Source organism: Heliangelus exortis, chromosome 8 (assembly GCF_036169615.1).
Source record: "Heliangelus exortis chromosome 8, bHelExo1.hap1, whole genome shotgun sequence".
NCBI lineage: Eukaryota > Metazoa > Chordata > Aves > Apodiformes > Trochilidae > Heliangelus > Heliangelus exortis.
Window position 1 is genome coordinate 6,772,445 of NC_092429.1, and position 22,993 is coordinate 6,795,437.

Consider the following 22,993-nt stretch of genomic DNA (forward strand, 5'->3'; position numbering starts at 1 on the left):
ATTTCCATTATAAACCTCTTATTCTCAAGAGGTTTTAACTTAGCTGTAAAAATCTGTTCCATTGCACAAACTTAGTTTATAACATGGCATAGAACAATATTTTATTTTTTAATACTGAAAATACACACACACAGTCAGTTCGTATTGAAATATATGTGTGTAGCCAAAGATATACTGGCTTCAGGCAGTTAACAACCTGTCCAGCATCTTCTTTTCTTTTTAATTTAGCTGACATGATATTATTCTGGCTATTTTGATAGATAGGACACCATGCTTTGACAATCTCTTCCATTACTGGGAGATGAACTCCTCTAATATATGTTAATATGATTATTCACAAGTGCAGCAGAGTCACACTGTGGAGGAAACATAAGAGGTCTGGCACAAAGGCTGCTTGACCTCCTTTCCTTTTTATTCTACACACTCATTCAAGGACACTTTGCTCATGCTCTGAAAAAGCAAAGCAAAAGCTTTGACCAGCTGCTTGGCAGGAAGGACCTGGCAAATGCGTCATCATGGCTCTCTCTAGCATGGTCTGCAGGGCAAGAAGGCACCAGCAACCCAGGAGCAGTCCCCTCCAGGGACCCCTCCTCTGCCTGAACTGGTGACCCAAGTCACCTTTCCTGCCCACCACATCCTCAGTCTGCTGGGCAGGTGGGAGAAATGCAGAGGAGGAGGCAGCAGCTCCAGGCTCTGGCTTTCCAGCTCGCACCAGGGCTTCGTCTGGTTTTTGTTTGTTTGCTTATCTGCTTTGGTTTCTTTGTTTGTTTTTTGGCTTGTTGTTTGTTTTTCTTTAACCAAATGTTTCTTGATTTCCTAGCAGAAGGAGCTGGGTCAGTGTCCTTCTGAGGAGGAATAATGTCTTTGGATGAGAGGGTTCGAACTCACTGACAAAAAGCACCATTCCCATTTGGTGCACATGGCCAGACAGGAGGGCACTGCAGAGTGTCCCTGCAAGGCACATTGAGTTATTTCTGAGGTTCTCCTTTTCTCCAGACACAGGTTACCCAGGGAGGAAGCTCCTTCTCCCACAGCCTCCTGCCCTCCTGAGAAGAGGTGAAGCTTGCAGGACACTGGGCAGGACGAGCCATGAAGAGAGCCTGCACAGTGAGTGTCAAATCAAATATACCCCATAGAAACTTCTCTTTTTTTCCTGTACAAATTGTTCTATCTGTCTAAGAAAAATAATTTTCTTTTTTCCCCATCCTCTCTGACTTTTGAAAACTCATGGCATGGTGGTTCATGCCACAGAGACCCAGAAACACTCCCTTTTTCTTGCTGAGGCTGCACTGGTGCTACAAGGACTTTGAGAATACAACTTTCTGTTTGATAGGCTGCCTGGCTGCTTTTGCTTTTTACCCCAGCCATGTCATGTGTTCTTCATTTCTTTCTGCCCTCTCCTTGGTGATGCTGCTGAATTTCAGACCTGGGGTGCTCAAGCCACTGCTCGATGTGGCAAGGCAGCCTGAGGCTGTGTTTGCTGTGTGTGGCTTCCAAGTGGATTCAGGATTTTCTTGCTCACAGCTTTCCTACCTCTTCTTCCAAGATCTACTTCTCTTTGGACTCCCTTCCCATGCACACACTGTTACCCTTTTGACAAGGCTCATTTTTCAGGACAGAGATTCTATTTCTCATAAAAATGCTGGCACAGATAAGGGCCATACAGGTCTGTGGGCCAACTGATAGAAATTAATCTAAATCCCCCACTGACAGGTTTCCATTGATAGCCAAGGCTATGCAGGCAGGGCTGCAAGCCCATGATTCAGCAACTTTAACTGATTAACCAAGTAACTTGATTTTTTATGCATGCAAGGGTGCCCAAGGCAGCTGTGTTAAGTCGGCTTCCAGTCAGAGACTTAGCAGTGCTGGGGATGTCAAAGGGTTTTGTGATATTGATATAAATATATATATATGCCTAGTTTCCTGATTAGGTTGTGGTTTTAAATAGTCTTCAACTGCATTTGCTCAGTTGAATGGAATCCTTCTCTGCAAATTTACATGCACGTTTTACCTCTGATGCTGCATTTCTTCATTACAGATCAACTTTATCTGAGTTAAACATGTACCAGGCCCCTTAGCATAAATTATACTTGATGTGTGTGTACTGAGAATTATTCCCAGGTGTGTGAGGGGATAAGTGCATGTTAAAAAAATGCATGTGTCTCAGAAAAGTTTTAGGAAATATTTTAATGTTTTTTTTTGGTTTTTTTAAAAGGAAAAAAACTGCTAAAATCTGTAGAGAACACTAACTCAGAGAAATTTTTTGATGGGGCTCAGGAGTCATTTGTTTCCTTCATAACCTCATGGTTTTGGGGATGCACATGTTGAATTCCAGATGCTGATGGGCTTGGTAGCATTGTAAGAGTGTGTTTTTAGACAGTGTGTTTATAGCTCTTTTTCTTTTATTGATAAAATGTAGTAAACCGAGAAGCTCTCAGCATGTTTTCCTGGTACCCTACTTGAAAAAAAAAGAAAAAGAAAAAAAAGAGGTATCTATATTTCAGGGATGACTGGCATATGACTTCAGTCATCCTAATGCTGCAAAAGACAACTTTTTTTTTGAGGTCTACAGCTGGTGAGAGTGAGAGGAGCAGTTCCTGAGCTCATTTACAGCCCAGGGCTGCCAGCAAATGCTCAGCAGCCTCTGCTGTCCTGAGGGTTAACTGGGAAGGCAAGGGATTCACCCACCCACCCAGCCCTGCTCTCAGTCTGCTCCTTACATGTAACCAGGCATTTTAGTAGCATGTATTAGTCCAAGAGACTTGATTGCCTTTCTTGGCTATGAGAATTCATGGCCATCTCCTTGGTGCAGGAGATGAGGAGACAGGATGTGGTGGTGTGGGTCTGCCAGGTGTAAAATCAAGAAGCAGGTTTCAGATCAGTATGTCAGAAAAAAATGAGAAGGCAAAATTAGGAAATGAATGCTTGGCTTGAGGGGAGTCAAAAGGATAGAGATATTTGTGTTTGTTAGGAGTTTTTTCATGGCAGCAGTAGTTGTTGATGTTTATTTTTCCTCGCTTCACTAGAACAGTGTTTGTTAATAATTCTAATAACAAAACATCCACAACAATCGCCAGATTTGCCAATTATTTTCAAAACTGTAGCTAAATTAAATATTTTATAAAAAGGAATTTCCTGTGGCTTTTTGTTGTCGTTGTTGTTTGTTTATTTGTTTGTTTGTTTTTTCCCTAGACATAGAAGACCAGGCATAACATGTTGGGAGCACCTCCACGAGTGACTTTGCTCTGAGCTGGAGAAGAGTGCAAACACATTTTGCACAATTTGCATTGTGAGCTGCAACAATTACTGCAAATATAAAAAAAACAACACAAAAACCCAACCCTGCGAGAGCTGACTCACAGATGGACAAATTTGTTATTGTTTTCATGATCTTTTGCAATGTGTTTGCAGGTTTCCACAGCCTTGTTTAAATTCAAGCAAGGACCTTTTTGCACCAACTTTGCAGGATTTCATTTGTTGAGTTGTACATTTAATTCTCCACAGCAGATGGTTATGTGTGGGTGTGCTGCTGTATATTTGCAACAGATTCCCTATCCTACAAAATTAATTAAGAGTCTCATGTGCTGATTTAAAATCAGAATTGTATTGTTTGTAAAAAGCTAATTCTTGCATATCATTTTATCAGGACCTCTGCAGTTCCGAGAAGATGTAAGAGAAGAAAAGTCTAAGTGCTGCTTTAAAGCAAATGGCTCGTGGCAGCTCTAGTCAGTCCTGATGCTCAGACTGAAGAGCTAATGATCTTGTGTGTTTAAAAGTCACTTAAACAAAATTAAGTATTTTGGGCCTCAGTGTCAGGTTCCCCAGATGTTACTAAGAAGGATGCTGGGTGCTTCAGCGGGCTCCATGACACGCAGCACAGACAAGGGCTGTGAATTAAGCCCTTTTTGCCTTGGTGGGTTTCTTTCCTTGTCAAGGATTTATTTTTTAATGTTTGCTCCTTCAGTGGCATGGCTTATGTTAATTTCCAAAGTTCAGGGGATTTTTATTTTTTTTTTTCTGTCATCCTAATTTGATAGAGTCTCAAGTCTTAATGAAAGCAGGCACTGCTGGCTTGCAGCTGTACCTTGGCCATGTGGTCACCCCAGGCTGGGTCTCAGACAAGAAAGAGAAACATGAAGCTGAGTGGAGAATTTCAGCAGGGATCAGGCGTGTGCAGACTCACCAGCCCCGTGTCATTGACCATTGGTGTGGCATAGAAAATGGGGCTTTGTCTAGGATGGGTCCCATGTGTCACACCAGTGACGCATCAGTGCCACTGGGAGAGGGGGGAACCCAGGGCCCTAATGGTTAAGGTATTAAGTAGGGGGCCAGGAGAGATAAAATAAGGCCACAGATGGCTGTCTGCCTGCTCCTCCTGCCCTAGTGATGGTTACTGGGCTGCTGTGAGACAGGGGGTGCTCAAGCAGAAATTAAATTTTAGAAATTGCAGTGGGGTGCTGTGGGTCTGGTAAGACAAAGCCTGGACTGAGGGTCCCGAAATGTTCTGTCCCTGTGCCTCTTGGGGTGTTAACAAAGAACTTGGTAAAATTTGTCCTTTTTGTAATTCATACCTTAGAGCAAGGCTGGGTGGGCAGGAGCACCCTGTGGCACTTGAGGCCGTGGTGAGAGTGTGGGGCTGGGGGAGAAGGGCTGGGAGGGAGGACTGGCACCTGAGCTGGGGGATGCTCAAGGTTGGTGGCTGAAGTGTTTGAGGACAAGACACTTGGTGACAGAACCCACACAGCCCCAGTGTGCAATGCTGGCTGCTTCTGCCCTCGATGGTACCAATGCTCCCTCGTGACATTGGTTTGTTGTGTGTTTGGGGGAAATATGAACCAGCCTTGGGTTGTTTGCCTGTTGGGTCATGATTGCTGACAGCTACATTGCCCACTGTTAGAAGCTTGCAGGCTTATTGTGAAACAGATAGGATAGAGTAGGACTTTTTTTTCTTTTTTCTGATGCACAAGAAATAATTTGCAGCTCTGACAGTTATAATCTGAATGCAAGAGAAAAGGGAGTATTTTGTCCTTTAAAGTATGCTGGACTAGTGTTAAGTGTTTAAAAATACCAGTGATACCTTAAGGGATTGGCAGACAAAACTTCAAACATTGTCTAAAAGCAGCTGAATTTTTTTTGTGTGCGTGTATCAACATCCCTATATCCCATCATTTCTGCTGAGTTTCAGGAAATTGCTAACCTGATAGCAAGAAAGAAGTGGTCTCATTTCTTGTCTTCAGTTGTGGGAAGGTCAAATTTGCCTTTGTATGAGCTGTCCTTTTTGTCAGCTGCTCTCCTACAGCACTTGCTAATGCTCATCCCTGGTATATTTACAGGACTCAAGCTTCCTGAAGGGCAGCTTTGAGGTTTGTGGGAACAGAAACACTTTTAGCTCTTTGTAGGCTAACTTTCCATCCTCCCCATCATCCCAGTATCCTTACTGTTCTCAATCCCATTGAATTTCTTGATCACACCAGAAAGACAAGTGTTTCTGTGCCTGTTGGACCTGTGTACATGTTCTGCTTGCTGAAGGTAACACCCTGATGCAGCTGGGATGAAAGCAATTTCCTTAGCATGGTCCCAGCAGGCTGGACTGCAGCAATAACCAGGAGGAGCATCCCACCAGGATGTGAGAGTCTCCGTGAGTGGATGCTGCTTTTTGTTTCCATCCTGCAGAAGTTCCTGTTTGCCTCCAAGGTGATTTTCCCCCCTTATGAGTTTCTGAAGCTTGACTGGATTAGCTCCATCACAGCTTCTGGGTTTAAGAAGTCAAGGTATTTTTAGAAGCAAGATGCTGGATTAGCCTGAGATGTCATCACTTTCATAAAATTATGCTGGATTTGATTGCCTTTCTTTTTTGCTCTCTGTACAGTGCATTACTTCTGTGCAGTGAGCTGTCTGCAGTATCTCCAGGGAAGGGAGCAAATCTCTTTTGTCATCACATACTGACCTGACGTTACTTCATCTATCTCCAGTCACGTTAGGGAGATGTGTGAGTTAAGAGCCTTGCCTGGCTCCTCCTCCAGGTGATGGAGAAAAGGGTTCCCCAGGGCCTCTTCCAGGTGTGCCTCCCCCCATCCATTAGCCTGAGGCTGATCCAGGTACCGAGGCAGCTGCCTCTGCTAAGTGTGGTGCATCCAGACCCCCCTGCCCAAGCCTCCCCATGGAAACCCCCATGGCACTGGAATATTTGTGTTGGGTAGCTCCAAATTCAGTGTCATTGGGTAAACTGACTTCCCACATTTAGGAGTAGCACAGATTCAGGAGTAGCTCGCCAGTATCTTGACTGTACCAAGCATAATTTTTAACATCCATTCCCCTCTCCCTTCATTCAAAGCCCATTACTGCACCCAAGGTAGGCTGGAGTGGAGTATAAAGTGAATGCACTTGAAACACCCTCCCTTCCCCCCCCCCCAGGTGATTTTCCATTTATGCAGGAGGCTTGCTAATTGCAGAAAGAGTGATTACCCTTTCAGGAAAGAAATATAAAATTTGATTACTTTGAATGAGTGTTAGTGAAATTTGGTTCTGCTCCCAGCTGGGCAGAAATTGTGTTTCAGGAAGGTTTTTTAGAAATGCTCACCCAGGATCAGTGTAGTGAACCAAGGGCCTGTCTGTGACTACTTTTATGCAGCATAGATGAACAATACTCTCAAAAGGGGGACTGATAAGAGCCTTAAAACTGGCAGAGTCCTTTCTCTCATGTTACTTTTGTATTTGAGCTTTCATACAGCTCACTCACATGAGCTGGAAGGAATAAACAGGTACCTTACATTAGGGAGATGTAGATCAGTAGCCAACCTTTCAGTGGAGGTGGGGAAAAAATGGATCAATATGGGTCAAAACCAGCTTCTCTGGAGTAAACAGCAAAATGCCAGCAAGTGCCAGCCATGTCTGGTGTAAGAGCATCCAGACTGGACAGTGATTTCCATCTCATTACTGTTTTAACAGTGCAAGGTAGACTCAAGAAAGGACAGAAAAAATAATTAGGTAATGAACCTAACAATAGTTAGTGTTATTTTTTTAACTAACATTTACTATGGTTCTCTTAAATAGAGTGCATTTTTTTTTTAAATGAGCTGCTGCATGTTACAGTGTTGTGAAGTGCACATATATATATATGTATATCAAAAGTGGGTGTATATACATATATATAGATAGATGGAAAGATGAAGTTTTTTCAGAGAAGTCTTCAAACAAAGTAATAATTTGTGTATTTTACTATGGCATGGTCATGTTGGTTTAAAGATGAATCAAACAAGCTGTAACTTTAGAACCAAACTCATTCTGTGGCCTGAAATTAATTATTATAACCGACATGGTAACTTAATCTCACAAAAACACGAGTTTATTAGTAGGTGAAGGGGCTGAAGAACCACACTGTCCATCCAGCCCTCTGATATAGTTTTCCTAATCTCAGTTACGAAAGTCAATGCTGCAGTTTTACAAGGTACATATTCTCAATTAGTGAATGTTACAGAACATAAACATGGAAGTGAATATTTGTATTAATGGGATTCAAACAAGTCAACTGAAAGAAATACCAACTCTAGTTATAACACATGGTGAAGAGAATCAAATTTGGAATGTGATCATATATACTGTTGTACAGCAGACAATATGTACACTGTTTCATATTGCATGACATTCATAGCATATTCATAGAAAAGTCAAACTAAATGATGGCTTAAAAACTGTATTAACGTTGAAATTTGCTCGCTACTTTTGTTCAGTGTTGATATTGACTGAGTTAATAGTTTCATTGTGTAAAAATACTGTATATAGTAGAAATCCTTCAGTATCTTCCACATTCAAATAAATAAAGTTACAGTTACAGTTTCATATTTGGTGTTTGACATGTTACATTAAATGGCCCATCCTTTCTAGCCTTCAGAAGGAAAAACAAAATGAATATGCTCAGTCTGGTTTGACTAGCACGTTTCTCTCAAAGACCTTGCTTCTGAAATCAAGAGTCTTAACATCTACCTCGTTTGAGGTGTGGCTGGGATTACTAAAACATCTGAACACAGTTAAAAAGGTGGAAAGTCCATAGCCATTCTACACACTTTCATTTATTGTCTGGACAATTAAAGTACAAATAATTCAAACACAACAAGGTTATGAAAAAAACATTTACAATACTTTCCCTCAGAAATGATCTAAACTAGCAAGGTTAACATGAAGTCATTCATTATAACTAAAGTATACAACTGCCTGGTCCTAAGAAAGATTTTTTTAAATTATTATTATTATTCAGATAGTAAAACACATCGTAGAGAAAAGATTCTGACATGCCTTCCCCACTAATGCTTAGCAAATGCATCAAAACTTTCCCAGCAAACTGCGCTCATTCATAGCAGATGATGTATAAAGGTTTCCCTGAACATTGAATGAGTGTTCCTTTAAACTAAAATCTAACATTGTTAAAGTAAAAAACTGATAAAATTATGATGCAGCCTTTGCTTTAGTTATTTGTCTACTACAAAAGTTTGCCTCTTCAGTGTGAAAAAACAATACTTAGTCTACATGCAGTTAGTGGGTATAGCATGGAAAAAATGCACAAAATAAGCACAAGTTATAAATAACCATAACGTTTTATTACCATTAAGACTAAACTTGTATTGAAAAGATTTTATATAACAAGACAAGAAAAGCAATAGCAAATTTAACTATCAACTAGATTATGCATAGCGAGTAACTGTTTCTAGTACTCAGGGAAGAGCATGACCCTTTTTTGTTTTAAATATATAACCGTACAAAGCACAAACATACTAAAATGATCAGTGCACTGGACATGGGAGAGCACCCCCTCAGTCATTTTGTTCCCTTAGCTCTGTTTTCCCCAATCTGAATTACATTAAAATAAAGACCCAGTTGTTTTCTTTTCTACTGTGCAGTAAGAAAAAATATTCACAACAAACATGACAATATATCAAACAATATTTCTACACAAGTTACCTTGATACCTCTGTCACTTAAGTATCATAAGAAAACATTTTAAGACATATACAAACAAAACTAGCAAAGTGTTACAACTTATAATAAATTAACCAAAAGAAAAAATAACTTTATATATATATATATTTATATTATATATACACATACACACACAACAAAATGACACAATAATATGCTTCTTCCCATAGTTTAAGTAAACAAATAAGTAGACTAGCCAAACTAGCTATATTTGATTTTGGCCATATGCATCACATCGGCAATTAAATAAATAAGTGTTTCAAGCAACATAAACAGTGTTCCAAATGTGCCAACACAGCCCAATTATATTAGCTTGGGCTATAAAGTGAATTTGAAAATTCTTAACAAATTTAAAGCAAATGTATTTTTTCTAAACACATTACATTTAACTATGATACTAAGATATGTAAATAATTTTGTAGCACCTACTGCTCAAACCAAGGAAGTTTTTGATCAAAAAATTAATTTTTTTAACTTTTGTTCTGCTGATATCCCATACTGATGACTTAAAGAAAAACCGTCTTGCAACTCATCTCCTTGCTTTTGGGTTTTGACTGTGGGTAACTGCGTGCCTGGGAAGAACACTCTCCCGTACTGTATTTAATATTTTTATTACATGCTATGAAAAGATACGAAGATCATCTGTTTGTAGCCCATCCTTCAAAAAACAATCTACTAATCCAGTTTAAAACACACATCTTGATCTCTAAAAAGTTACCAGTGCAGTATGAACATGACAAAGTTGTCAATTTCCCCTAAATTAGCCAGTCAAAATATTTTTTTCTCAAATCCAGATTCTCTTGTAAAAATTCTTTATATTTTATAAAAATAGATTTTTCTTGAAACCCATTTTCAGCAAAGAGACCACCTCTTTGGCAACATTGTTAATGTTATTTAAATTGTTATGTCATCAGGTATCCCCCTATAACCCCATTCCCTAACAGAAGACTGTTTAGTTCACATGATACAAAAGAAAAAAGGAAAAATAAAAAAAGTTGCAAAATTATGTTGTTCCTTTTGCAATTTTTATTGTTCCTCTTTAATTTATGTGGGGGGTTTACCAATCTAATTCGATCAATGTTTTGGAAAAAAAAAAAAAAGAAAACATGTTTTTCTTGCTTTTAATCCCATTAGTTTGTAAAAATTGTTTTTGTTTTATTATTTTTTTCAAATGAGTGAATGGTCATCTTAAAAAGACCCACCTTCAAGGAAGGTAGTAAAACTAGCTGGCCGGGTAAAAATCCCTGCACATTGTTATCTATGTATATTATATTCAACAACGACAGCTATGAAAGAACATTCAATGCATCAAAGGTTTTTTTTTTTGTTTTTTTGTTTTTTTTCTAAGCATTATAAAATCCTTTCCTGTTCCTCACAGGATATCCAATGTTTTAATACTTAGGCAACACTGGCTTATAAAGTCCATGGTTGAATATAAGCCTTGAAGAGTTTGTTTTTTTTTGTGGTTTTTTTTTTTTTGTTTTTGTTTTGTTTTGTTTTGTTTTGTTCGTATATATATTTATATATATATATTTTAGTAAGTAAGGATATGAAATTCAGGATTTGTGGGTTTTATTGGTTTTAAAGGAAACTTGCAATACTCTGTCTCCTAAACGGTATCCATTAAGGCTGGCAATCGCCATGGCAGCTTCGTCGTAGTTGGTCATGGTGACAAAGCCAAATCCCTTGCACTTGTTGGTGTTGAAATCACGGATCACCTTGACATTATTGACTGCTCCAAAGGGACCAAACAACTGCCACAGCACACTCTCATCCGAGTCGGGTGACAAGTTGTAGACGAAGATGCACCATCCAGTCCCAGTGTGACCAGGGATATTCATTCCGACCAGGCTCGTCATACCATCAATTGTGATTGGAGAAAACCTACCGAGTAAAAAGAGGGGTCTATTCTAAATATATCTCTTGGCATAAGCTGCACGGAACCAAGACTTGAAAAAAATAAGTAAGCTGAGGGTTAAATGAAGCTTCTTGAGCCTATCCCTGGAAGATGAGCACAACCTTGGTCTCTAATTCCTACTGAAGTGGAGGGCCACTCAACTGAAAAAACAAACCAGACCAAATCTGGATAAGTCCCTTCAAGTATAAGCCCTACTTAAATGTATCCAAAGATCCAATAAAAGAGATGCTTAAGGACGATGCAAGTCAAAAAGGCCTGAACACGCTGCTATCAATAACAGCTTGTCTAAAGAGCCCTGGAGGAATTTGCCACTTAGTCCCATCACTAAAATAATACAGTTTCAGGGCAATGGAGATCTAATGCTTTCCTTTTTTACTATTTTGCAGTGAAAAAACACCGAAGTTCAAGACTTATTTTACAGGATTAAGATGAAATCCCATTGTCAGGATTCATCTATAACTGTAGCCTCTTTAGCTAAAACTACTATTAGATTTTAAGAGATGCCTGGAAAGTGGTAGATTTTAATTCTCCTCCTAACACTTGGAAAAAAAAAAAAGTCCTCGTGCTAGCCACATATTGAAGATGATTTATACAGCAATTGTAGAACAAAACAGGGCATAAATATAATCAATGAGCATGTCAACTAATACCTTCATACTGTGAGACTTCACATGTGTCCATGACAGGCTCTGAGGTCTTCGGATAGTCAGAGACAAGCAAGCTCCGAGAAATCTAAAAGAGCACCCTAACTTATCCCTCCATTGTCTTCTGGGACCTGTTTTTCTTAAAGATCTGAATTGGGAAGCTAAACAGAGGCAGAGTGTTTGTGAGCACAGAACCACCATAACTTAAAATACATACTGGACAGGACCTACGGAGGTCACCTCATCAGCCTCCTGCTCGAAGAAAGTTCACTTCTTGAATCTGATCTGCTGCTCATGTCCTTGCAGAGAAAGTTTTGCAAGTCTCCAAGGATGGGAATTTGAGCCTCTGCTCCAGGGCTCCACTACCCTCCCTGGGAATGATTTTTTCTTACACTCAGCCTCATTTCCCATTCTGCAATCTGTTGCTCTTGACTCTTGTCCTGTCGCAGCTGACCTCCAGGAAGAGCTCAGCTTGTCTTCCTAAAGCCTCTTCTCTTGTAGATAGCTGAAGACAGCAGTCAGGAGCTAAACTCTGCATTTGCCTTCCCTGAATTCCTCCACGTTCCTCCAGCTTGTCACAGTCTCCCCAGTGGCAGCCATGGCCAGGAGCACAGTGACCGCCCCTGCTCCTGCACCGATTGAGTGTCACCCATTAATGCAGAGGGCACATGGCAGCCTGTGACTCAGGTTATTAATGAAGATGTTAAGCAGTATCAGCCCTCAGGATCAACATCATTTTCCTTTCATCAGTTTGAAAAAAAAAAAAAAAAAAAAAAAAAGAAAAAAAAAAGAAAAAAAACCTGACATGCTTTCTGAAGCTACACTTTGGGATATGTTTTAAAATAACAACTGCATGGAGAAAATGTCTTAATAAAAATCCAGTTTCACATGTACCTTCAGTATGATGAGTTTAAACACCAAAATGGAATAATTCCTCAAGATTTTTTTTGAGTGATGACTGAGGGAGTGGAGGGGGAAGGGAGACTGTTACAGAGTGAGCTCTTCCTCTCCAAAATATCTTCTTTTACACTAGCTCCACACGTATTTAGCAATCTCCACAATATTTTGCAGTGTACATTAAATAACCATAAAAGAAAACTACACACTTGGTAGCTGTTCACCATTCTGTTGACTCCTGATGGCACTTTATATGTATATTAAAGGCAAAAAGGCACTTTGAATATAAATCTTAAGCTGAGGAACATCACTGGAGTGTAGCTACACTATAAAATGAGCAGTTCACAAATGCTCACAGCATGGGATCCTCAGAAAGATACAGGTTTGCAAACAGTTTAAAAATACTGAAACTCACTTTTGCGAATCCTCCTCTCATCATTTTTTAGTTTCTCTCCTGCACAATAAAACTAGTAACATTATCAGGAGGGTTCAGCATGGCCCTAACACATGGTACTTCCCCTGTGTGAATTTGTAGATGAGGTGACCTGGACTGAAAGCTTGTACAAGCCAACAGCTTCAACTCCTTTTGAATTTGGAAGATGAGACTTTGAGCCCATTGCTGACAATTACCAACAGTGCCAGTAACATCAGCAAGCCAGAAAACCTCCTCTTCTGCAGGTTTTAGCATCAGGTACAACACTGATGCACACACTCACCCTGCAAGGGACGTTACTGCAAACCTGTCCCGTGCAAAGCTGTGCAAGTCACACAGTATGTTATCAAGTTTTGCATTCTGAAGGAATGCTGCACTGATGTGAAGCATTAAAGTTTCATACAGTTCACTGGAGAGTGGCTTTTCCCTGGAAACCTTTAGGAGCTGTGCAGCTTTCAGCTATTTATGAACCACGAGCACGGGAGCCGCTGTAAATCCAAGGAGGCAGAGCAAGCATATTGACACAAATATAACATAACCTATTGCATAAGTAGCTTTGCTACTAGCAAGTGATCTGAAATTAGTGTCAAGATCTTTTTTCCACATCAGCACATTTTGTTTTCCATCAGTACCATGTAATTAACATGGGGAAAAAAAACAAACCGACCTCCACTAGAAATACTTCAGATGCAGTTTCAGAAATTTTTCAGTATTTTTTGTGACTGTAAGGACTGTATCCTATGACTGTAAATAGAGGGTTTACTAATGCAAATTTAAGATTTGCTGCGAGGAGACAACTAATTTAAGGTGCCTACAAAAGTCACTAGAAGAACTTGTGATTTAAGATTAACATTGCAGACTCTGAATGTTAAAAAGAGAGCAGATGTATAAGCTAAGATGACAGGTAATTCTTTCCCTCTGTAGGTAATAGAAAAAATAAGAAGAAATAATACCTAGCCCTCACAGGTACAGACTAAACCCTGTCTGTGCTGCACCACATGCTGAATCCAATTCCACGGAAAGAAGCAGCAACACCTGGGAAAACTGAACAAACTCATCCTTCTGACACTGATGTGTACATAATACTTTTGAGGCTGAGAGTTTTGCCACATTTTCGGCAACATATCAAGAAACAACCAGAGGGGAGATGCAAGAGAAGTGATTTAAGACAGTATCAGGTGGTAAGTTCTGACTCACCATACCAGCATGACCACTAAGGATATCACAAATTTAAGAGATTTAGTAATGAACACCACAAAAGTAGTGATTTTGGAAATTATACCACCTCTTTTTTAAACTATTACTTGTGATTGTATGATAGCTGCTGTGGCAGTAGTAAAAACCAATGTAAACTGTCTACTGCTAGCTAGTGTAAAGATATACTTACCAAACCACTCTACAGGGTGAGCTTTAAAAAAAAAAGCTCAAATAAATGTGCAATGTGGTGAGCAGACCATTTCAGAAGATTAAGAAGCATTTTCTCATCTTAATTGTGGGAGATGGCTGGACACCTTATGGTAACACCAGGAATAAGACTACACCTTTACTTTGCTGTAAGGTTCGCTTGCGCTGATGTGTGACATTAGAAGAAACACTAACAACACATCAACTCATTTTAGGTATCAGATCAAACATTGAACATACTCATGAAACAGCATAAATGTTTACAAATTGGTTGAACTTTCACACACGCGTGCACACACACACACAAACACAGAGCTACTTGAAACAAAAAATCTCAAGCACTGAGAAAACGTCAAAGTATTAAACCTGTAAACAAAAGAAACTTAGGGCTGATTAAGGTGCACACAGCTATATTCTGAAGTCAAACTTGTGAAGCCAGATGTAGGAGAAAACTGTTCTTAGCTGTGACATTTAGACAACAGCAGCGCGATTCTGTTTGAGCGTTAAATTTTCCATTATCAGATCAGAGATTAAGTTAAAACCTGAAGTTATTAGTTCTGATTTTTGAAAAAAGAGCCACTTAGCAGGATGACCACAGTTTGAATGCTTGTAGCTGTTGCACCTAAACCATTAGAGAAGCCCACCTGTAAATAAAAAAAAGTTGAAACAAAGAAACAAACAAAAAACACCGCAGAATTTGCGCGTGTGGCCTTTAAAGTAATAAAACCAACTGAAGTCCAAACTTAAAAAGAATTTGACATGCTGGTGGAAGAAAAGAAGGAATTAAAAAAAATAAAGTTAGTGGATTAAAAAAAAAAAATAAAAAAATTGTAGCACCAATCTGTGCCAACACGGACATCTGGCAATCTGTGGAATTCTAATTACCTCTTTACGCCATAGGCCATATTAAGCAAATTGTCCAGCCTGAAAAGAGAAGGAGGGTCTTTGGGTTAATGTCTCACAGATGGCAAGATCGCTCAATGGAACTATTATTAATAGTGTTCCATTTTCAAAGAAGAAATGTTCAACAAGTTTCCCACACATCTAAGGAGCCTAACTACTCCCAGCCTGCTTTGTTAAGTCTGAGGCTGTGCTTAGATTTCCACCACAGCATTTAAAGTAATTTTTAACTTGTCTACGGTCTTTGAAAAAGCCTGCACTTCTGGAGTTTCCCTTTAAAAGATTCACTTCTGATTTGTCCTTTTTAGACAACATTAGTATGATTTTTTTCAAAATTACCTGCTTACTTCTTATTCACAGTTAACGTGGAAATAAAATCCTACAGTCCAAAATTTTTGCAACTGGAAAAATTCTTGATTCTCACTGCTTTAATTTGCCCCACTAGTCACTCTCCTTACTTTATTACATATATTTAATATTAATCCTCTATGATAGGTCAATCCATGGGAGCTCAATAAAGTCCTATCCATGGAATGATTCAGTGAAAACCTCAGTGGACACAGCTGCGTGCCAAAGACAAAAACAAGTGTAAATTTAATATGCCAAATGGCCGACTTTATGATCTTGAATTCATTAGCACTTTTTACTGCTGAAAAACAAAAATTACTTTGGAATTACTCTCTAAAGCCAGTATGCAATTCAGTTATGTGAATATGTCTAAATTTTCTGGTTTTGAAGGTGGATTTTTTTTATTTGAATGCTGGGATGCCTGAAAATCACCAGCAAGTACTGAGAGCATCACATATTGCTAATGCAGGCTCACGTATCAGATGGAAATTTTATATTCAGCATGCAAAGCTTAAGACATCCCTGAAAGTATCTGAAAAAAATCACACAAAAGACTAATAACAAGGCCTCTCTATACTAAGAGCAGATATCTTGGGCTAATAAATTTAATGATATTGCTGCTGACTGGAACAAACTCAGCTTTTTTCCTGCTACCAATCCACTGTCATTAACATCAAAGTCTAAGCTGCATCCAAACTATAATAATACAGCAGAAAATAAAAGCATTACCAAAGAGAAATAACAGGACAGCCATTGCTCATTTGATTATCAGTGCAACTCTATTCTGTCCTCCCTTTTTCTGTAAGACTTCATGAGATCTGATTGTATGGTACTTGAGCTGTTTTAGTAAATACAACATGACTACTGCTGTCAGCAGATTTTCCTCCTCATTCTCCAGGAAAGAATATTTAATTTTACAAAGAAAATCAGGTCAGCCTGCACAACTAAAGCATATTTTCCTGCGCAGCACCTGCCCCACACTGTCGTTGCTGGTGGAACTTCAGTTCTTTTCCAGGTAATTACCTGAATCTCTGAGCCTGGTGGTGAAGTGGTCCAGGGTAACGTCTGTTGGGAGACTGATACAGCTGTGAAAGGAGTGCCTGGCTTGTTTTCTGGCTGGGGTTATTGGCAAACTTCACAGTAATTGGTTCTGTAGCACCACTAGGCTTCTGGCCATTTAGTCCCTTTATGGCTTCTTCTGCCTCTATTCTCTTATCAAAACGGATAAATCCCACACCTCGAGAAACCCCTGGGAAGTAAAAACATGTGAACAAATGAATATTTGTAGAAACGGCCTCATCTATGAAAAAACCAAACTGAATGTTTGTTCTGACTGCACACAGCGCACAGCTTGCAAATTAAAGGACATCCTATAAAGAAAAACGCCCTTCCCCGTTGTGTTATCAAAAATCAGCCTCTCCCATATTTAGTAGCTTTAAGTAAACAACATTCTGCATTTTGAGATGCCTCATGAAAGAGGCAGCAGTTTTGCCTCCAAACAGTTTTGCATACAAAGAACCAGATGCTGCAGGTTACACCGAAGGGCGAATTGTTTTAAACTCAACTTCCAGCGTGCATTTATGATGTGCCATTTCCAGAAAAAAAAACCCCGGAACATGCAAGAAAAGTTCTCTTTTAACCTGTGACTTGATCAACCAGAATCCGTGAGGTGATGATGCGCCCATATTGTGAGAATAACTGCTCTAATTCTTTCTGGGTCATGGTTTTCGGAAGGCCGCTGACATACAAGTTTGCATCTCTGATCGATGCTGAACTTGGACGGGCATAGGACACCTATGGAATGAAGAAAAGGAAAGGTGTGTTAGTAAACTAGAGCCACACTTTGCATTTTAAGCAGATTATTTTCTGTTCTTTCGCTACTTCTGCAAAACCAACAAAGCCAGGAAAGGCTGGGAGATCAAAGGAAGAGCTAGAGACACCTTAAAAACAAACACGAGGGTTCTTTAAGTGAAGGCATAAAATAACTTATTGTTCAGAGGTAGATTAACGTGCAGCTTCCTACACATGGCTTTGTGAATTTACCCCTATGGGTTGTGGGTGTATGGATGATTTACTGTATCCAACCTGCAATAATTTTAGCACATTTACATGTAAAACACTGAACTTCCAGTATCTTTTATTCCCCTCCAACCCCCCCAAGTGTCTGAAACAGAGCAGGTTATTTTCAGAGTGATCTTTTGTGCTCCCTTTCTTTGTTGTTTTCATCCTGAGCTGGCAAGATCTGTTCTGGATGAACAGTAAAGTACTGGTGAAATTAGACTAAATGAACATCTGCTCAGGGAACTGGATACTGACACTCATAGTCAGATCTGCAATTTATCACAAGAAGTTCTCTTGCACTGTAAGCCCAGAAACAAGACCATAAAATATTATGGCCAGGCAAACAAGAAAAATCTGGCTGAGGCACTGCATGTATGCTGCTGGAAAAAATCAAGTGTCTCAACTGCTCTTCTACCTATGAATCACATTTGTAATTTTAATATATGCATAAAAAGCCTTCTGCACTTCAAAAATAACATACATTTAGAAGACACACATTTAGCATAATAAAAATACTTCCTGGATAAGGTCTAATGACAAGTATTCAGCGTGGATCATGAAGAATTACTTTGCAGCACATCTGAAATAACACTGGATCCAAATTTGAATATTCTGCACTTCATCTTGATTTAAATATAAACAGATCAGTACCTTCCTACATTGTCTTAAGATGTGCCTTGGAAGGAAATGGGGGGGATCCCATCATGAATACAATGCTCTCAGCAATTGTCTTCCCCTCTTCCCCAGCCTTAGCAGTAATACAAATGATGTCAAATGGATGTCTTTTTGTTTTATGTGTCAAAGAGTTGTCTATGTTCTCCACACCTAAAAATAGATGTTGACTCAACACAGAAAATGATTTGAATGACTAATATTTGCTTCCACAATCTTCTCTGCATAATAGCAGACAAACTAAAGATTCTACATTTTAGAATTTTTGGCAACTTCTTTATAACTTACATGTTTGTACATAACCTTTTAAATCTAACATTTACAGAGAAGGCTAGAGAGCGGAGGTGGAAAAATGTGGGGAAAGAAATGTGAAAAAGAGGTTAGATAAAACATTTGTATCAACTGAGGCACAGTACAAAGCCACAAGCAGATGTAATGAGCAGAGAAACCTTCAGGTGCCAAGATTAGTGCCAAAAGGGAGAAGTATACTGGGGTGGAAACTATTTTGTGCCTCAGTGATTTAGGACCTCACAGCCCATCAGCTTCTGATGAGGTGCAGAATTTAAGTCACTTCACCACTGGTCCCAACCACCCCCCTCCTCTGATGCTCCAGAATCAGAACACCCATGGCACTGCCTGGCTTTTTAAGATCAAGCTAAGTGCATGAGGAAACCAGGGATAACTACATTGTGCTTCCACCTACAGACACCAAGCCAAAAATCACCAATTTCGATGGTGCTTGGTTTGGGGGTCTCTTACTGGTGGCTCCTCATTTATAACCAGTGCTGGGCCACTCAGAAAAGAGACTGTCTCCACATGTAAGTAAATGCCTTACCTTGGGAGGGTACTGCAAGGGTTGACACCTACAGTTTACCTATTTTAAGAATAAAGTTTAAAAAACACTTAAGAGCCTCTCCAGAGAGGGGGTAGGAACCTTACCTATTCCTCAAAACTGAGCGCTGCAAAATTAATAAAGTTCCTGGGAAAACAGCCAGGGGTTTCCTTGGGGTTTTCTCACTCTGGCACATTCATTAACCAAATGCCACATTACAGGGAAAATGAAAAGTATTGGGCTATGCAAAAAAACACTACTTCCCTGAGCATGGAGAGCCTGACATTTTATATTTATATATACTTCTACACACAGAATAAGCTCTGCTCTTGTGGACCACGCAATGGAAGAAGAGATTGCACACACTTGCAAATACATCTCCTCACAGCACATGTAAACACCTATTGATGCAAGAAGAAATAAAAATGAGACCTGAGAAATCAAACACTCGTGTTTCAGGGGAGCCTGGGCCAAAGAAAGAAGCTTCCAAAAGCAACTCAGTTGTCTTTAATATCAAGGAGAAAAGGCTGCGAGCTGAATGGACTCAAGGCTGGTAATGTCAATTATTTATCTGCATCTTTTTCATCTTCCCTCTCAGGTCAGCCAATGACAAATTGGTTAGAATGTGCCAGCCTGCTTTCAACCCATTACTCAGTTAGTACTGAGATGTTACTGGAGATGTCTTCCTGTGCATTAGTTATCAAACAAAGAAAATGCCCACCCTCACCCTTCACCAGACCAGAAGCTCCTTCTGCTGCGTAAGTTAAAATGGAAGCCAAAACCAGCTCGTATTTTATCACTGAAAAATGTAAAGCACTGCAGCAATTCTTTATATTCATTCTTAAATTTATCCCCTCCCCCTCTCCAGCAGCAGTGTTAGTGCCCTATAATGAAAATATGTTGAAAAAGAAAAGAATATCAAAGTCCCGGCCACCAGAAGAAATTCAAATAAATGAACTGGAATACACCAAGCTACTGTTTGGCACAGGCATTTCTCAGCATTAAAATGTTTGTCCATTCATATTGCAGTTGGAGGTCAAACGATGGTGTTATATTTCACTGTGTAAGTCATTTAGGAGTTCTTCAGTCAAATTTGCAAGGAAGATAAAACGTTGTACAATTCAGTATATGGCTTGTTGGCCTCAGATGTTAGTTTCTATAAATACATATATACTAACTGTGAAAAACATTTGCTAGAGTATTTTTCATCTGACCTTGAGCACTAGTCTGCGTAAGGGCTTCTCTTTGGTATAAAGAGCATCTCTTCAGAGTCTGCACCTCTGTCTGCAAACACTACTGCAGAGCCATAAGATCCAGCATTTCATATCTTCCATGGTAACACACATTTTTGTTCAGGAGCACAGAAAGCATCTCCAAGTTAAAGTAATTATCTTCCCTATTGATTTTCTACCCGTTTTTCCCACATAGAAAACTTTTTGAAAAATTTCTAACCTCAAGACTCTTTCAGAACATAAATTGAAGTGGTCTGGTCTTTCCAAGCCAGAGCTCACAGCAAAGGCACCCAGAGGCATGAACGCATCCCATTTGTCTTGCAGAGGAGAGACACTGGGCACGGAACAACAGCCACTTAAAACACTGACACTTAACCACTTTGCTGCTGCTCATCTTATGAAATGCCTTCACCTCTTACACTAATCCTGGACTTCTCAAACAGCAAGTCCACTTCTAGAAGCCTCCTCCCAAAATTATTTGGTTTTTTGTGGGTTGAGTCAGACTAACCTCTCAACCCCTGTCTACTCTGAAGAGGAATAGCATTGTCCTTCCATCAGCGATGCACTCTGCCAGCAGAACCACCCTGCCCTGGTCAAAACATCTGCTGTCAAACAACCTAGCAACTCATGTCTTTAAAAAGAGACCTTCTCCAAGGAGATGTACATCTTGCTCTCCAGCCAGTGTTACTCAGCCAGGAAGGCTGAGACTAGTCAGGGGCTTTGATCAACAAGTGCTGTAGGGCAGCACAAGCATCCACAGGCCACCATGCCACTCCCCTGATGGAACCTGGGACACCTCTCCAGCCAGGAGCAGGTAAGGTGCTGCTGACTCTCTGGGCAGCTTTAAAAAAAGAACTCTGCATAACATTCAAAAATACTGAACTACTTGGTGAACCTAATTCAGAAAGACTTTGCTTTGTGTCTTTGCATGATGTGCTGAGGTGCAGAATTTCTTGCATGACTTTGGGGTGAGTAACTTTTTTCTGCCCAAGGTCCGAACTCACAATATGGGGACAACTCCTCCTTCCCTTGCTGCCTCCTATCCCACTGGTACACACTCCAAGTGCTCTAACACAAGCACCCACACAGTTTCCCATGTGTAAATAAGCACCATCTCACTTGTTTCACACAAGTACAAAACCAGAAGTCAATTTCCCCACAGCCTCTTCCAGGCCCTCGTCCATACCTTAATTATTATTTTTTTTTCCCCCCAAGATCACAGATTTAAGAAGCCCTCTTGTGAAAGCTACACGCTTTAGGCAGAACAATCACACTCAAACCACCTGGATCCAGAGGCTGAAGACCAAAACCTGGAATATTTTCCCATCCATTTGCTTGCACTGCTTTGTCCTTTCTCTTCTCCAAGCCTTTGGCTGGGGATGGTGGGGAGTGACGATGCACTTTACTGCTGAGCAATTCAATGCCATTTTACTGGGATTAATTATGATTGCCTGTAAGATACAATGGCCTCTCCCATCATTTCAGGAAAGGCACCCATAGATAATAACCTAGAAGCACTCTGGCTGTATCAAGAGCACGAAATAATTGCTTCAGCTTTGTGGAAAGAAAAGGATTCATCGGCAAAACTGAAGCAGTTAAAGAGAAATCTCAATTAAGAGAAGATGTTCAGAACTAACAGGTAAAGACTCTCCAGTGCCTACTGAAAGCAGCAGAGCCAAATCTGAAACTTCAAACTGAAGCAGCACTGAAAGATCCCTCGAGCTGCAGCATCACTACAGGCACAAAGGTTGAGCAGGATTTATTAACAAGCACTACTAAGTCCAAAAGGTTACACAGGGGTTCGAAGAGAACAAAACAAAAGTAAAATTAGTCCAGGCTTTCCAGATCTGTGTTGTCTGTAAAGTTTCTTGTGCAAAGCTTCGTCCTGGACTGCAGCAGTCACTGTATGTGACCCCTTCTCTTCCATCTAACTCAGAGATACCACAAAACAGAACAAGCAATTACCTTAATTTTCAGAGAAACTACACAACAACTGCACCCCAAAACTGCAATCTGCAGATGCCTCTAAAGTGAATTTTCAGGAAAGGAAAGGACTTCATGCTCTTCTACACCTCTACCCTCTGCACAGCTCTGCTGGAGCTCAGGGGAGACGCAGCGGGTAGCAAGCAGAGGACAGGGTGCAGCAAATGCTGTGTCTTGGGGTACACCCAGAGCCCAACACAACCACACACATGGGGAGCTCAGAAACACAAATCCCTCTGCCCCGCAGCCTAACATGCTCAGACCCCACCCTCTTCCCACCCCCCCAGTGCCTCCATCTCCTCTCCCTCACAATACCAAGTCCTCTTTGTGTTCCCTTTCCCCAGCTCCCCCACAAATCAGGGTATCCCCAGACTGCCTCCATACGCCCTTCCTGTACAACACCCCATTTCTTCACTGGGAGAAGCAGCTGCAGGTGGTGGCCAGCCAGCTCTGGAAGAATGAGCAGAAAACAGTTTTTGGCAAAGTACTGCACCAAGGGCACCCAACAGCAGAGCTGTGCTATGGTAACTATCAGCAAGCCAGCACTTTCTGGCTGAAGCTCAAATTTTGGGGTTTAAACTCCCCCTCCTAAGTGGTTTGTGGCATGGGGCACCAGGATGCAGCTCTCCTCCCCATCACTTGCTGCTAAAGCTTTTCTTCCCTCTCCCCTGCCTGGTGCTTCCTGCACCTCCTCCA

The 22,993-nt window shown here is 40.3% G+C and overlaps 1 protein-coding gene across 12 annotated transcripts in view; it reads right to left on the reverse strand.

Moving 5' to 3' along the window:
• Positions 1-7,323: 7,323 nt before the first annotated feature.
• ELAVL4 (ELAV like RNA binding protein 4) overlaps positions 7,324-22,993 on the reverse strand; it is an 81,313-nt gene continuing 65,643 nt past the window's right edge. For 6 of the 12 annotated variants that reach the window (XM_071750185.1, XM_071750182.1, XM_071750178.1 and 3 more), the window contains exons 4-7: positions 17,158-17,311; positions 16,541-16,766; positions 15,155-15,193; positions 7,324-10,878 (exon numbers count right to left, since the gene is read on the reverse strand). In XM_071750185.1, the coding sequence (XP_071606286.1) occupies positions 10,530-10,878; positions 15,155-15,193; positions 16,541-16,766; positions 17,158-17,311 (768 nt within the window). In that variant the 3' untranslated portion in view covers positions 7,324-10,529. The remainder of the gene's footprint in view (positions 10,879-15,154; positions 15,194-16,540; positions 16,767-17,157; positions 17,312-22,993) is intronic. The other 6 variants (XM_071750183.1, XM_071750179.1, XM_071750188.1 and 3 more) reach the window with 2 other exon arrangements.